Genomic DNA, 14,196 nt, shown 5'->3' with positions numbered 1-14,196 from the left:
GTATCCTGAAAAATGTTTCGCCGCGACGATGAAGTGAAAAAAGGCGGCGACGGGGCCAGGTCGAAGTCATCCGTGGTCGAGGAGGCGAGGAAGAAGCGAGAGGAACGAGAGAAGAAGCGGCACACGGAGCGACATGCAGTGGCGTTGCAGGCCATGGTTCGAGGGCATCACTCACGCATGTTCCTGCTGCGGCAATTGCGCGAGGACGTGGATCGAAAAGTGCGCGACATCGCCACTCTGCAACAAATGCTTCAGAAGGCATTTGTCGTACCTACTCCCGTCCTTCTATCGATAGTTCACGCTGCCCTGTTTGCAACCAAGTTGGGAGGATCGAGTAAAGCGACGCTGGACACGGAAGATGCATCCCGCCTTGCGCAGGTCATTGCATTGCTCCATTCCAACTGGACCCTCTCTGGCGACTCGTACCCCGCTGCGTTCGGGAGCATGTCCATTGCCACGTTGAAGCAAGTATTCGCATGTTGCTTTCAAATCGGTCCCACCCACGGCGCCGCGCTCGAGTTTGTCGCATCCCTCGTCGGGTGTGCTTCCAAGGAGGAGGTAGGTACCATTGCACTATCCGCAACCTTCCGCAAAGGAACTAATCTATCAAAAGTCCTATTTCATTGTCCATGTTGTATTCACATATCACACTTCCATGCATGTAGACGCCGTCCCCATCATCGTCGGCAGAGATTTCAATCCAACATGTCGCGATGATGAAGATTTTAATCCACGAGACATTTACCCCTGTTCATCGACCGTGGTGGACGCAGCCCCTTGGTCAGTCGGTACGATTCTATTATTCACTATATATTTATATATTTCAAATATATATATTTTTATACCACACATATTAACTGGCATTCTCGTTATGACTTAGTTTACCATGCACATGCGTGGTGTGCTGACGAGTAATAACTCGCCCGCCGAGAACACCATCTCGTGGTGGCGCCTTCTGTTCCACCTCCTGGAGCATGCAACATCCAACGAGGACAAGCCTCCCATCATGACTGCCCTCCTTCACCACGTATACAAGCTCATCTAGAAACTTCAGTCTCACCATGTTATAGATCCTCACAGTACCCGCCCTTGTGTTGCCGTCACCTTGGTCGGAGCAGCTACATCGATTCTGGCCAGAGATACTCACCACACCATTGGACCTACTGGCCAACTGTCCACCGTCTCCCATCGCTGGCATCCCACCCGCAGTGTTCTTGCTCGCCAATGGCCTCACGCTGCGCCCTCCGTACGTCCTGATCTTCCTCTTTTTGGCTTTGAAAACGTAGTTTCACATGTGACAAGGTCCACGTCGCCCTGTCACATGTTGCAGCACGACCTGGCGTGGTATAGGCACCTGCTGGCGGTCCTGCCGGCCGAGTCGTACAGCGCAGAACCATTGGCGTGGCTCCACGTGTCGGCTTCACACTCTGTCCCTGTCGTGTACCCATCGGCGGTGGTGGCGCAATTAAGAACCATGTACGCCCAGGTATGTGCGTCCTACAAAGGGGGACGATCTCGAAAGTCCCTCTGTTTAACGACATGCCTAGATGCGGCCATGGTGTGGTGTGTGCTTTGCCGTGACAGTTCCAGGGCTGCGGAAGCCGCTGTCCACCGCCCCCCCCGCTCCCATGTTTCCTCAGGCGGCCACGACCGAAGTAAACCACCCTCTTGTCGTGATATACTAGTCCTGTATCTAAATCTGAATTGTGTGGACCTTGATCGTGGATGAGCATAGGACCAGTTTGGGTTTGGGTACATTGCCCAGCAAGGGTCATTTTCCATCTTGCGGCGGCTGTGGGCAAAGAGCACGTCCTCCAAGTGGATGCAGCGCCTGGCGAATCCGTTCAAGTCGTCCTCGTCCCACCGCCACCCGACGCCGCCGCCGCACCATCAAGCCCCTCCGCACTCCCAGCAGGTCTGTGCGCCGCCGCCCTTTGACGCCGCCGCGTTCGTCTCGCTCGTCCAGTTGGTCGCGCTGTTTCTGTTCCGATGGAACCCCTCGGACAAGAAGAACACGCCCGACTTGCTCAGCTTCCTCACGTTTTACAAAATCGACGGGTTGTCTCTCGTCCACACGCTGTGGCTGTTCTTCCAGGAAACGTACGACGTCGACGCGATTGCGCAGGTACGTCCAAAATTTATATATATATAGGGCTCTCCTGTTTCTACTATATCGTCTCGTCCTAGTCTTTATCGTATATATATATATATATATATATATATATTGGTGTATTCATGTATCATTAATCCTCGTCTGAAGTATATATATGCTTTAGACGAGGATTAGGATATATATATAAATACTTCAGACGAGGATCAGGATATATATATACTTCAGACTAGGATTGGGATACATGAATTTACCAATATATATATATATATGGGTGTATTAGTGTATTAATATACATGTACGTACCGTGTAGTCGTTGGCGTTGGGACAGGCGACTCCGGAAGACCCCGTCGCATGCGTTTTGGTCGTGTTTGCAGTCACGTACCACAATCTGCTGATCGTTCTCGACGATCACGAGGTATGTCGTGTCGAATATGTATTATCTTTTAATAAAAACATAGTCCTGCATTATGATATATTTTTATATATCATACATACAACTAGATGCACGACACTGGGTTTCCCGTGCCGCTGGGCCAAGTCGAACGCGTGATTGTCTTGTTCAAGGGTGTGCTGTACCGTCATTACTGGCTTGCAAAGGACCGCCACAACCATCCGTTTGGCGAGTACGCCGTCGAAAGTGCCACGCGACTGCTGCAGTCCCTGTACAACCGCTGCGCGCGCCGCCCATTTTGCAACGTCACGAGTTGGTTCGTAGGAGTTGGTGATCGAGAGGACTAGTAGTACTAGTAGTAGTACTAGTTATATTGACTCTGTGTGGTTTGAATAGGGTTGTGGGTGACTTGGACGGCGACGACGTGGTCGAACGTGTGTTGCACGACGACCAGAAAGCGGTCGCGCTGCTGCAGCACATGCCGTACCTGCTGCCATATGCAGACCGCGTACGGTTGTTTCAAGCGTTGGTCAAACTCGACCGAGACCGGTACTTCTTGTCTTCTAAATATAAATATATATATATATATATCGGACTCGTAGAGGTTGACAATGAACCCATATATGTATATGTATTTATTCAAATATATTTATGCGATTCTGTAGATACCAAGAGAATGCGCCGCCGTGCCGCATGACCATTCGACGAGGGTACGTGTTGGAAGACGGGCTCACGAAACTCAACGCTCTCCGACGCGACCTCAAGAAGAAAGTGCAGGTCCATCGATATTATATATATATATATCCCTCTCGAATACGCATCCTACTTCGAAGTATTATTTATCCTGCTTTTCGATATTTTTGACGTATTTATTTCCTATTTTTCCTTGTTTATTTAATATGTAATATTTTTCTTTGAATACATAGATAAATATATATGTATATATAGGTGCATTTTATCAACGAAGCGGGGACCGAAGAAGTCGGGATCGATGCCGGGGGACTATTCAAAGAGTTTTGGACCGAGTTGAGTCAGTTGGCGTTCGACCCGCATTATGGTATATATATATATATATATATACATCAATGGCTTTTAAATGAAATATATGTTTTATTTCTTGTAGGGCTGTTTCAGTGTTCAGACGTGGACCATTTGCTGTTTCCAAACCCCTCGTCGTCGTTGATCCACTCGAATGACGTGCTCTTGTTCGAGTTCCTGGGACGTATCCTGGGCAAAGCGTTGTTCGAGAACATCGTCGTGCAGCCCAAGTTCTCCCGCTTCTTTCTCACCAAGTTGCTCGGCAATCACAACCACATCCACGACTTGCCATCCCTGGACCCGCAACTGTACAAGGTACGTACATTTGCATTGTCGCAAATTATAACTATTATAAATATATATATATGTATACTATTATATATATATATTAGTATAAATATATATATATTTATAATAGTTATAATTTATATCTTTATACTATTATATATATATATTTATAATCGTTATAGCATTTACACTCTCACAAGTTATAATTTTTTATAACTATTATATATATACTATTATATAATTATAATATTTATAACAATGTTACAAAACTATAACTATTATAAATATATAATAAACATTACTCAGTTATACTTTGTGACAGTGCAATTGTAACACGACTCCCCAAATGTTGTGATTCATATCGCGACCCCATTTGTGATGTAGAATCTCATGTTCCTCAAAACGTACGACGGCGACGTGTCTGACCTCGGCCTCACGTTTTCCATCGGCCAAGACTGCTTTGGAGTGCACGTAAGACTGTAGTACGAGTATCTACTAGTAGTATGTACTAATAGTACTATGTGTGGTAGTATGTGGGCTGCTTTAATAGGAGTAGTTCACATGCCCGATGGATTTCATGAGCTGGTTATTTTTCCGAGTAGAAAGAAGTCGAGTTGGTGCCGGGGGGAAGCAGCGTGGGTGTGACTGGTGACAACCGATACCGATACATCCACTTAGCGGCTCATTACTACTTGAACGGCCAAATCGCCCGCCAAAGCGCGGCGTTCGTCGCGGGGCTGCGGGATGTCGTGGACGTCAAGATGCTGCACATGTTCAACGAGCCAGAGCTGCAAGTGCTCATCTCTGGCACGACCAGTGCCTTTGACATGGAGGTTCGTCTGTCATGTCCATCTTGAATCAACGTGGAACGCGCCCCTGTATCCCATGTAGGACTTGAAATCAGCGACGAGGTATGCGGGGGGGTACTTTTCACAAGACAAGCGCATAGGTTGGCTGTGGAAGGTACGAACGGCGCGGTGATGTTTGAGTCTAATGATATTATTGTAGGCCCTGGAGAGCTTCTCGCCGAGTGAGCGGGGGCTGTTCTTACGCTTCGTCACGTCATGTCAACGCGCGCCGGTCCTGGGGTTCCACTCGTTGCACCCGCCATTTTGTGTGCAGAAGATCTCGATTCGAAGCGATGACGTCAAGCTCCCGTCTGCTGCCACGTGCTTCAACACGCTCAAGCTGCCCACGTACTCGAGCTACAAAGTGCTTCGAGAGAAGCTGCTAACGGCGATCACGTCGGGCGCCGGGTTTGAGATGACATAGGAGGATTACACTTGCCACAGCTATTGTCGTGCTTGTCAATATATAATTGTTGCATACTAGTAAGAAATATGAAGTATTGATTGCCGTTGTTGCTGACACATACACGGAGAGATAAGGCAGAGGACGAAAGAAGGAAAGGTCTGTACATCATGTCTGTCCATATCGACATAAGCCCAAGGAAGTGTTGTGAATTCGCTATACACTTCCAAAATTCGCGTGGTTGGTCTTGTCAATGTGAAATTATTCAGAATTGACAGAATTACACGGCTACTAGTACAGTGCGCGCCACTTGGATAGGACACCCCCGTATTTGATGGTGTGCTTGGATAACTTGTACGTAAACTGACACGAAATATACCAAACCATCCGCCGTGATTGGCCCGATCGTTTGGCGCTAGTTTTAGGTCAAAATAATCGATATTGAATGAGTTATGCCGCGAAAACCGAATACGGGGTGCGACAACCGGATAGGACACTTCAGGAAAATCGTCACTTTTGGAAGTTTCATTGACCTCTTGCACCTTCCGGTAGTGGACAATCAACTAGTTGACACATACTACGTTAGGCTAAGCTACACGCAACGTCCGACGTGCAGTAGGGATGGGCAGAGCTCACTGAGCATAAGCAAGGCAGCGCGTTAGCGTTCCAGCAAGCTGGATGGTCCGTCAAGAGAACCGCTGCGACTCTCGGACGCTCTCGCAACGTAATTGCATCCTTTTTGCAGTCGCCTGACAACTACGGCAAGAAATACAAGGGTCGACAGTCAAGTAAAGTCACTGATCGTGCCCGACGACAAATCATCAAACACGCGTCCACTACTGGATGCTCACTCGTCAGCTGCAATTACACCTACCGATGGACGCGTTGCTGACAACGTATCAACGGATCCTCCACCGAGCGGAGTTTCTCCAATATACTAAGCGCCAGCACACCCCAAAGCTCCAACAACACCACAAAAATGACCGCCTAAGCTATGCCACGACCAACTTGACGAAGCCAACCGCGTGGGAGGATGTGGTTTGGTCGGACGAAAAAAAGTTCAATCTCGACGGCCCCGATGGGTTCCAGTACTACTGGCACGACCTGCGACAAGAAAAGGATCAGTTTTTTACCCGCCACAGCAGCGGTGGAAGTTGCATGATTTGGGGTGGATTTTCGAGCATGGGAAAGGCCGAATTGGCGCTTCTGGAAGGCGTGCAGACAGCTGACAAGTACATTGACACACTCTCGGACTACCTCCTTCCATTCGGCCATGAAATGTATGGAGGGCGCTTTGTATTCATGCAAGACAATGCCAGTATCCATCGTGCCACGGTGGTGACCGAATTTTTGGACGAGCAAGACATCATGGTTTTGACCACCCAGCTCTGTCGCCAGATCTCAACCCCATTGAGAATGTTTGGGGGGTCCTTGCCCCCGAAGTTTACCTCAATGGTAAGCAATTTGGATCGGTTGCCGAGCTCAAAGCTGCCATCAAACGTGAGTGGGCGAAAATTTCACAAGACTACCTGCTGAAGTTGATAAAGTCAATGCCAAAGCGGTGCGTGCATGTTATCCAAGCCAAAGGAGGCAAAACAAAGTATTGAGGATGACATTTTGTGCTGTTAATGTATGATTTTGTGAAGTTTTCCCTAAGTGTCCTATCCGGTTGTCGCACCCCGTATTCGGTTTTCGGGGCATAACTCATTCAATATCGATTATTTTGACCTAAAACTAGCGCCAAACGATCGGGCCAATCACGGCGGATGGTTTGGTATATTTCGTGTCAGTTTACGTACAAGTTATCCAAGCACACCATCAAAATACGGGGGTGTCCTATCCAAGTGGCGCGCACTGTATTATTTAACCTGCTAGGATGGACGGATGAACAAAACCTCCAAATTTCAGCCAAAATGGACAAAAAATGACGAAAAAGTCTTAACATGCAGTAGATTGGTCAATGATATTCCTTATGGGGAGCCGGCTGGTCGAGTTGAACGACTTGCACGCATGGTCTTCGCTTGAATGGTGGACATTTTTGGCCAACTCCATTTTACTTTTCGCTCTACGATGGTCAAAGTCCTCATCTCCCTCATCTCGTTGGCCGCTACGGCTGGCTACGAAACTCCCCGAGTCTGTGACCAAGCTCATCGATTCCTCCGCAAACCCCTACCAATACGCGTGTGGCGCGTGGTACAAGGATGCTATGACCCTCCCGGACGAACACATAATACCGATCCGATCACCATGCTCTCCATCCAAATCCAAGCCCTGTTGACCAAGATTTTGTCTGACAACAAACCCAAGCTTGGCGAGTTTACAACTCCTGTTTGGACACTGCTACGCTCTCGTCGCTCGGCCTAACTCCGTTGGCCGACTCGTTAAAAGCCACTCGGTCGGCCAACACCACGTTGGACCTCCTCGTCGTGGCTGGTGAATTGGCCAAGAGCTGCATCCCTGCCTTCGTGGACATCAACGCCAGGTCTGATGAGGCCAACGAATCCAAGAACACCCTCTTCAGTCTTCAAGCCCCCCCTGCCAGTGTTTCGTGCGTACTACTCGATCCCTTCCTTATGGGATGATATCGAAGCCGCCTACAAGGTGTACATTGCGTCAGTCCTGCAGTTGGCTGGCTACACAAGCGGCGGCTGCTGTGCTGGTGATCATCCGTTTCGAGCAAACTCTGGCGGGTGTCGCCCTCAACAAGCTCGAGGAGATGGAGGCCGTTGTGTTTACGTACACTGCGTTTACGTACTACGAACTGGACCAGAAGTACCCGCTGCTCATCGATACGTGGCTCAAGGCCAACGGCTTCAACGTGCACAAACAATGCAGCACCGACTGGGTGGGGCTTTAAAGCTTGAGGTCCTTGGACAATACCGAAGCGTTGTTGAAGAACACGACGCTGGACGATCTCCGCACCATCGTAGAGTACAAGCTCATCCACGCCTCGTCCAACCACTTGACTCCTGAATTCCGCACGGCCAACTGGAACTTCTTCGGCAAGATCATCGATGGCGAAAAGGTGAAACCAACTCGTGAACAATTCTGCATCGCCGAAGTGGATAAAACCGTTGGTGAACTCCTGGGTCAGTACTACTTAGACGAGGTGTGGTCGGCTGAAACGGCCAAGGCGGTCGATGAACTGGTCAAGGCCTTGGAGTCGTCCACCTCCACTGGTATTGCCACCACCGACTGGTTGGACGACTCGACCCGCGCAAACGAAGCTGTCCAAGTTTGTGTACTTGTTGGGTGGTCCGGAGAATCCGCAGCTGTACCCGACGTTGACGTTGGACTCGAAGTCGTATTTTAACAACCTCTGGAAGGTGTCTCAAGTGAACATTGACACTAACTTGAAGTTGGCCGGCCAACCTGTGGACAAGCGCAAATTCGACGTTCCCCCTCAGACAGTGAACGCGAACTACACCCCCCCAGCCTAAACCAAATTTTGCTCCCAGCCGGAATTTTGCAAAGCCCGTACTTTGACGTCCAGTTCGACGCGGCCCAGAACTTTGGTGCCACCGGGGTGCACATCGGACACGAAATTACCCACGGGTTCGACAACATAGGCCGCAATTACGATGGTGACGGCAAGTTGAACCCGCGGTGGTCGAATGCCACCGACACTACTACGTTCAAGCAGAAGGCCCAGTGCTTTAGCGACCAGAACGACAAGTTTGTCGTCAAGAGCGAAGTGACTGGCGATGTGTGGGGCAACGTCAACGGCGAGCTCTCATTGGTTGAAACCATTGCCGACAACGGGGGGCTCAAGACCAGTTTTCGCGAGTACTTGAAGAAGTTCCCGTCGCAGTACACAGAAAACGCTGGTGACAAGTTGTTCTACTTGTTGTTTGCCCAAGCCAGGTGCTCCAAGAACACGGACGCCCGCCTCAATACGCATTTGACAGACCCTCACCCGCCTGATCGGTTCCGCGTGACGGGGGGTTGCAAAACGACGCTGAGTTTGCCCGTGTGTTCAAATGCCCCACCGACTCGTACTTGAACCCGTCCAACAAGTGCTTGTTGTGGGAATAGGGTTGATGGATGGATACGAAAATATTTAACGTTGTGCATTCGTAAGGAAAAACGAAGAATCAATGTCTTGGATGAAGCGTGTTGCTTTCCGTGTGCGACGCACACAAAAACTGTGTACAATGTACAGTATACCGTCCGTTTGGGCTATCCGGAAGTTAGCTTTTTAACCCCTTGTCGGATTCTGCTTTTGAGGATGCCACGAAAAATGGCATAAAATGGCTGTTTTAAGTTGCCAAAATCAAAATATTCCATTTTTTTTCCTATTTCGATTTTGGCAACTTATATTCCATTTACCTATTGCTAAAGCATAGGTTAAAGTCAAACTTCGTTTTTACGGTTGCTATTTTGGCACTATCCGGACTTTTTAGAAATTTCGACTCGCAGAATTTCTATTTTCGCGTGAAATAGCAACAAACCCTCCGGATAGTGCAAGAATTTCTATTCTATATCCGTAACTTCGAATTGAAATAGAAATAAAAACACCGTTGGAGATGCTCTTAAGTTGCCAAAATCGAAATATTCCATTTTTCGAAATTTTGTACGTCTGGATGCCACCAAAGTTCAAAGATTTACGCGACAACTTTGTTGAAAATCGGGTGTTTCATGGCATAAAAGAAATGGACCGATTTGGTCCAACTTTTTTATGGAGGTTTGTGTTCACGTTGAAGTGTTGCACTTCAATCGGAAATCGAATATTTTTTCCAATATTTAGCTGGTATCCAAACAACTTTGTAAATACTTCTTTTCTCTTTTTTTTCATGGGATATGAGACTTTGGGAAATTTTTACAGACTTGCCAAAACGGTTTATGGCATAATTTTATGGGGTGGCATCCAGACCAGCCCTAATCTCTTCGTATTGAATTGAATACCTTGTATCGTGGGGTTGTTATTGGATTTATGGTATTAATAGTACTACTTTTTTGCGGATGAAATATTTTTTATTGCGCATGTGCATGTTTTTTTGTACTCGGTCCCAGCTCCACTATTGTTTACGTAACGTTACCGGTAACTAGTTTGTCCTTTTACTTGTTCTACTCGGAGTAATTACGTCAAAGTACTACTCCGGAGTACCGGGTACTATTAATACCGGTACAGTGATCCCTCAACGTTTGCTCCCTGGTATAAATTTATACTCCGTTAAATTTTATTCGATATTAATTTACTAAGGGCTTTATGACATGCATGCATCGTTTGAAAATTCAAAATTGAGGAGCCAAACACCTCATATTGACAACTACACACACAAAGACATTTGAGAGCCAATGGATGCCGGTATCATCGCTGCGTTCAAGAGCCACTACAAGCGTCGTCAAATGGATCATGTTGTAGACATGATTGATGATCCTACCGTCGAGTCCGGTCGCGAACCAAGAAACTTGTACGCCGTGAGCACGTCCACGGCGTACAAGTTTCTTGGTTCCCTTGGACCATTCACTTCAGCTTTTGCTTACTATTAATTGACCAGCAGATAGTCACCCTTCAAAGTTAATGTTCGTGGTTTCTTTGTACAATAGGCTGACTTGGAAAATTTATATTTGGAAAAGCGAGCTAACGTTGAGGGATCACTGTAGTACAGTTAGTGCATCTCCAACGGGTGTCCCTACTACAGTATATATCGATGCCCTATCCCCAAAACCTGTTACAATAGTGGTACCATCGAAGTTACGGATAATTTGGGGTTGTATCCGGGTGTTCTTATCCCCATTCGCTTCGTATGCAGCCCTTGTTATCCGGATTCCTCAGGCCGGGGATCGAACCGACGACCTTTGAGTTAACTGTAAGAAAACGATGCTCTAACCCTGAGCTATTTTCTCTCCACTTACGTGTACTAGTAGTACAGTGAATGGGGAAATTTTAGCCACACCTCGAATCGAAGTAAATCAAATTATTTGAGTACTTAAGTATGATTGGAGGACGAAGAAGTTCGATGAATATTGTGACCAATGATTGATTTGACCAGTGAATTTTGTTTATGTGTGTTTGGGATGGTGATTGGCTTCAACATCTGATGAGTAATGGGTAACTTTGGTGTGGCTTCGTCTTACAGTGAAACAACACATTCTAGCTAGTACCATACTGGTAGGTTGACAACTGTAAGGACATTTGACAGTTAATGTCCAATAGGCCTTCCAAAACCTACACAATGGATATAGTATCCCACACTGTTGATGGATGGATTGGGTCTGAATGTGTGGACAGGATCACAGGGATACCTAGTACTTCGAAGTAGTTTCGAAAGTCGACTGACTGGAGATATTAAAGCTAATGGCAGCGAGTTGCGTGGGGCCGGGTAACACATCATCAAGCAGGCAGAACCACCGTCCAGTTTCTGTGTTTCTGTGTACGACGCAACTACCAGTAACGTTTAACGTTACCGGTAACATTATGAATGGACTCCGAAGCACCTGTTTCACACACTTTTAGTGTGACAAGTATATTGTGTTGCACCCATCCATGGTGGCGCAGTAGACGTTCCCATTTACTTTTCAAAACGCACTGGAACGCACACACCATGCTTGTGCATCGGATCTTGGTCGCGGCGGCTGGACTCTTGGCCGCATGTCACTTCGTCCCCCAGGCGACTGCCCAAGTCTTCAACATGCGTCGCCACGAGCGCATTGTGATTGTCGGAGGGGGGCCTGCAGGGGTCCACTACGCCACTCTCTTGGCCAAGAAAGGGTTCACGAACATCACGATCCTGGAAGCGACCAACGAAGTGGGCGGCAAGTCCAAGACTGTCGTCGATCCGCTCGGCATCCCCCACGAACTGGGCACTTGCTACGCCACAGCGTTGTACCAGCCAGTGTTTGACTTGCTCAAGGAGTACGACCCCACCAACACCCTCGTGCCATTTGTGCCGACTATAAAAGGTCACACGTATGTCAACCGAGACGCCATGCCCATTATGGACTACAATGCGTATGTGGTGCAGGTCGTCCGCCAACATCTGGGACCGGTGCAAATGCACACGCTACTCCGTGGAATGGAGAGTGCATTCGCCAGCTACATCAGCATCCACACGTCGATCTTTGGCGTGTATGACTACGGGTTGCCGCCGCAACCGTCGAATTGGTCACGCATCGACATGTCGGGGCTGGAATTCCTCCGACAAAACAAGCTCCTCGCGCTCGAAGCGTTCTTCCGGTTTGCGTTTCAACAGCAAGGATACGGAACGTTGGACACTGCGCCAGCGTTTTACATGCTGTGGTGGATTCATCCGGACGTGATTCGCAAGCGCCAAGAAGCCGACGCCAAGCGCCAGCCGTTTGCGTTCATCTTGTCCAAGGGCTTTCAGTCGCTGTGGAAGGCCATGGTGGCCAAATATGAAGGTCAAATTGACGTCCAACTTGACACCAAGGTGGTTCAAATCTCCCGGACACTTTCGCCCATTTACATTACGGTCAGCCGCCGCAACGTGCTCGACGTCGTGTATGCCGACCACCTCGTTATGGCGACAGACTTGAGCTACTTAGTGACGTTGCCGTCCGACTTGGTAGCCAATCAGCTCAGCTTCACCAAAGGCCTGACGTCGTCGGCGTTCGTCGTGTCGTTGTTTCAATCGGACGCACGCAAGGACGAAAGCGTGTCCCAGTGGTGGCCCAACCGTGGCGTGGGCGAGACGGAAGGCCGGCTGCAACTCACACGCAACTCGCGGCTGTCCCTATACAACCCGTTGCCACCCCATGGGTCCCAATCCGACCCCGCTCCCACCAACTGGGGGGTTAATGCCACTGGTCGGCAAACTCGAGTAGCGTACCAATTCTACGACCGACGGGTCCCCGTCTCGGCTACGGCGACCAAAACGCAGTTGCTTGCAGACCTCGAGAGCGCGTCGTTTACCAATGCGGTCGTCCAAAAGCAAATCATCCACAGCTACTTCCCAAGGTACAACCTCACGCAGCTGCAGCAAGGCTTGCCGTGGACGGTGTGGGATAGCCAAGGGTCCAAGAGAACGACGTGGATTGGGTCGTCTGTGAGCTTTGAAAGCGTGCTGGACGTGGTTGTGTACAACAACAAACTCATCGATCGCGTCAACATGACGACGTGATAAGCCGTGGATAGATTGACCAAAACACGTCACAGGATATCGCCATCGACGCACGTTGTGTCTATTATACTATTAATATTAATAGTATTAATAGTAGTTCAATTACTAAGAGCATCTCCACCGCGGCCAGTATATCAGCAAATCAGTATATCTGTGTGCCAATTTACTGAAATATTTTGGCACCGCCACTGAAATAGTGTACTACAGGGAATGACGTATTAAGCGCCCCCGTGGTACTTCGAATTGGCATTTCAATTGTTTTTTTTTAATTGAGTTTGGATTATCATTTTTAAGACATTCCTCGCGAGGGCCGACACTAGAACCACATGTTATGGAACCGGTTCGCCAATTGTAACGCGCCTGCTCGACCAGGGGCGGTGTGTAATCTTCGGTTTTTACTACGCTCAACGCTTCATACCTCGTGCTTCGACCGATCTTCTTCGAAGTTCGGTCCTCGTCTTTGTACGCAGCCCTTGTTCTCCGGATTCCCCAGGGGAGGGACGGATAAATCCTTGCGGAAATAATCCGGGGAATCCGGGGATCGAACCCACGACCTTTGAGTTAAGAAACCGATGCTCTACCACCTGAGCTATTCCCCCTGGCATTTCAATTGTGTATTGGGACAAACTACTTCGAAATTTCAATACTTTAATCAATACGAAATTTTAGTACCACGGGGGCGTTTAATACGTCATTCCCTGTAATCTGATAATATTCCAGTAAGGTAGTAGAGAGTTTTAGCAAGTCCGAAATTTCACCAGTTCACAGACTTGGTGCTGCCTTCGATTTTGTTGAAGTCTGAATTGCGAAGTCAGATGAATTCCAGTTTAGCAAGTCTGTAATATGCTTGATAACCATGTTGCATTCCATGCCATTCTTGAAAATGCAACCTCAGCAACGCCGATTCATCCACCGTTCCCCCGTGCCTCTCCGCCTGAAGCTCCGCCTACTGCGCCGTAGTGCCAACCGAGCTCACCTAACAATTCCTAATATGAGCTTCACGTTGGACACTTTCTCCGATGCCGACTGTG

The 14,196-nt window shown here is 48.3% G+C and overlaps 3 protein-coding genes and 1 pseudogene across 5 annotated transcripts; 3 read left to right on the top strand and 1 right to left on the bottom strand.

Moving 5' to 3' along the window:
• The first annotated feature begins 7 nt into the window (after positions 1 to 7).
• On the top strand, positions 8 to 5,188 carry H257_02445. Of its 2 annotated transcripts, XM_009826085.1 has the most exons (17): positions 8 to 558; positions 666 to 788; positions 881 to 1,027; positions 1,071 to 1,246; positions 1,303 to 1,486; positions 1,548 to 1,655; positions 1,736 to 2,125; positions 2,424 to 2,528; positions 2,615 to 2,820; positions 2,901 to 3,053; positions 3,170 to 3,281; positions 3,453 to 3,561; positions 3,628 to 3,857; positions 4,215 to 4,301; positions 4,433 to 4,663; positions 4,722 to 4,793; positions 4,839 to 5,188. In XM_009826085.1, exons 1-17 carry the CDS (start codon positions 13 to 15, stop codon positions 5,100 to 5,102), a joined length of 3,243 nt encoding a protein of 1,080 aa, XP_009824387.1. In that variant the 5' UTR covers positions 8 to 12; the 3' UTR covers positions 5,103 to 5,188. The 2 variants fall into 2 exon arrangements, with proteins under 2 accessions (XP_009824387.1, XP_009824388.1); XM_009826086.1 differs by having other exon boundaries at positions 4,433 to 4,793.
• Positions 5,189 to 7,797: 2,609 nt separating this feature from the next.
• On the top strand, positions 7,798 to 9,084 carry H257_02444 (hypothetical protein; the record flags this gene model as incomplete). The annotated part of the gene is made up of 4 exons (XM_009826084.1): positions 7,798 to 7,926; positions 7,978 to 8,316; positions 8,345 to 8,491; positions 8,575 to 9,084. The coding sequence occupies 4 exons, from the start codon at positions 7,798 to 7,800 to the stop codon at positions 9,082 to 9,084; spliced, it is 1,125 nt and encodes a 374-aa protein (XP_009824386.1).
• A 2,476-nt stretch (positions 9,085 to 11,560) lies between these two features.
• Positions 11,561 to 13,165, top strand: H257_02443 (hypothetical protein; the record flags this gene model as incomplete). The annotated part of the gene is made up of 1 exon (XM_009826083.1): positions 11,561 to 13,165. The coding sequence occupies exon 1, from the start codon at positions 11,630 to 11,632 to the stop codon at positions 13,163 to 13,165; it is 1,536 nt and encodes a 511-aa protein (XP_009824385.1). The 5' UTR covers positions 11,561 to 11,629.
• A 526-nt stretch (positions 13,166 to 13,691) lies between these two features.
• H257_02442 lies at positions 13,692 to 13,764 on the bottom strand (annotated as a pseudogene). Its single transcript has one exon. The product of its transcript is annotated as a tRNA-OTHER (tRNA).
• Positions 13,765 to 14,196: the final 432 nt, after the last annotated feature.

The sequence above is a fragment of the Aphanomyces astaci genome (assembly GCF_000520075.1).
Source record: "Aphanomyces astaci strain APO3 unplaced genomic scaffold supercont1.4, whole genome shotgun sequence".
NCBI lineage: Eukaryota > Oomycota > Saprolegniomycetes > Saprolegniales > Verrucalvaceae > Aphanomyces > Aphanomyces astaci.
The sequence above is the reverse complement of the archived record's forward strand: the minus strand, read 5'-3'. Positions and strand labels throughout refer to the sequence as shown.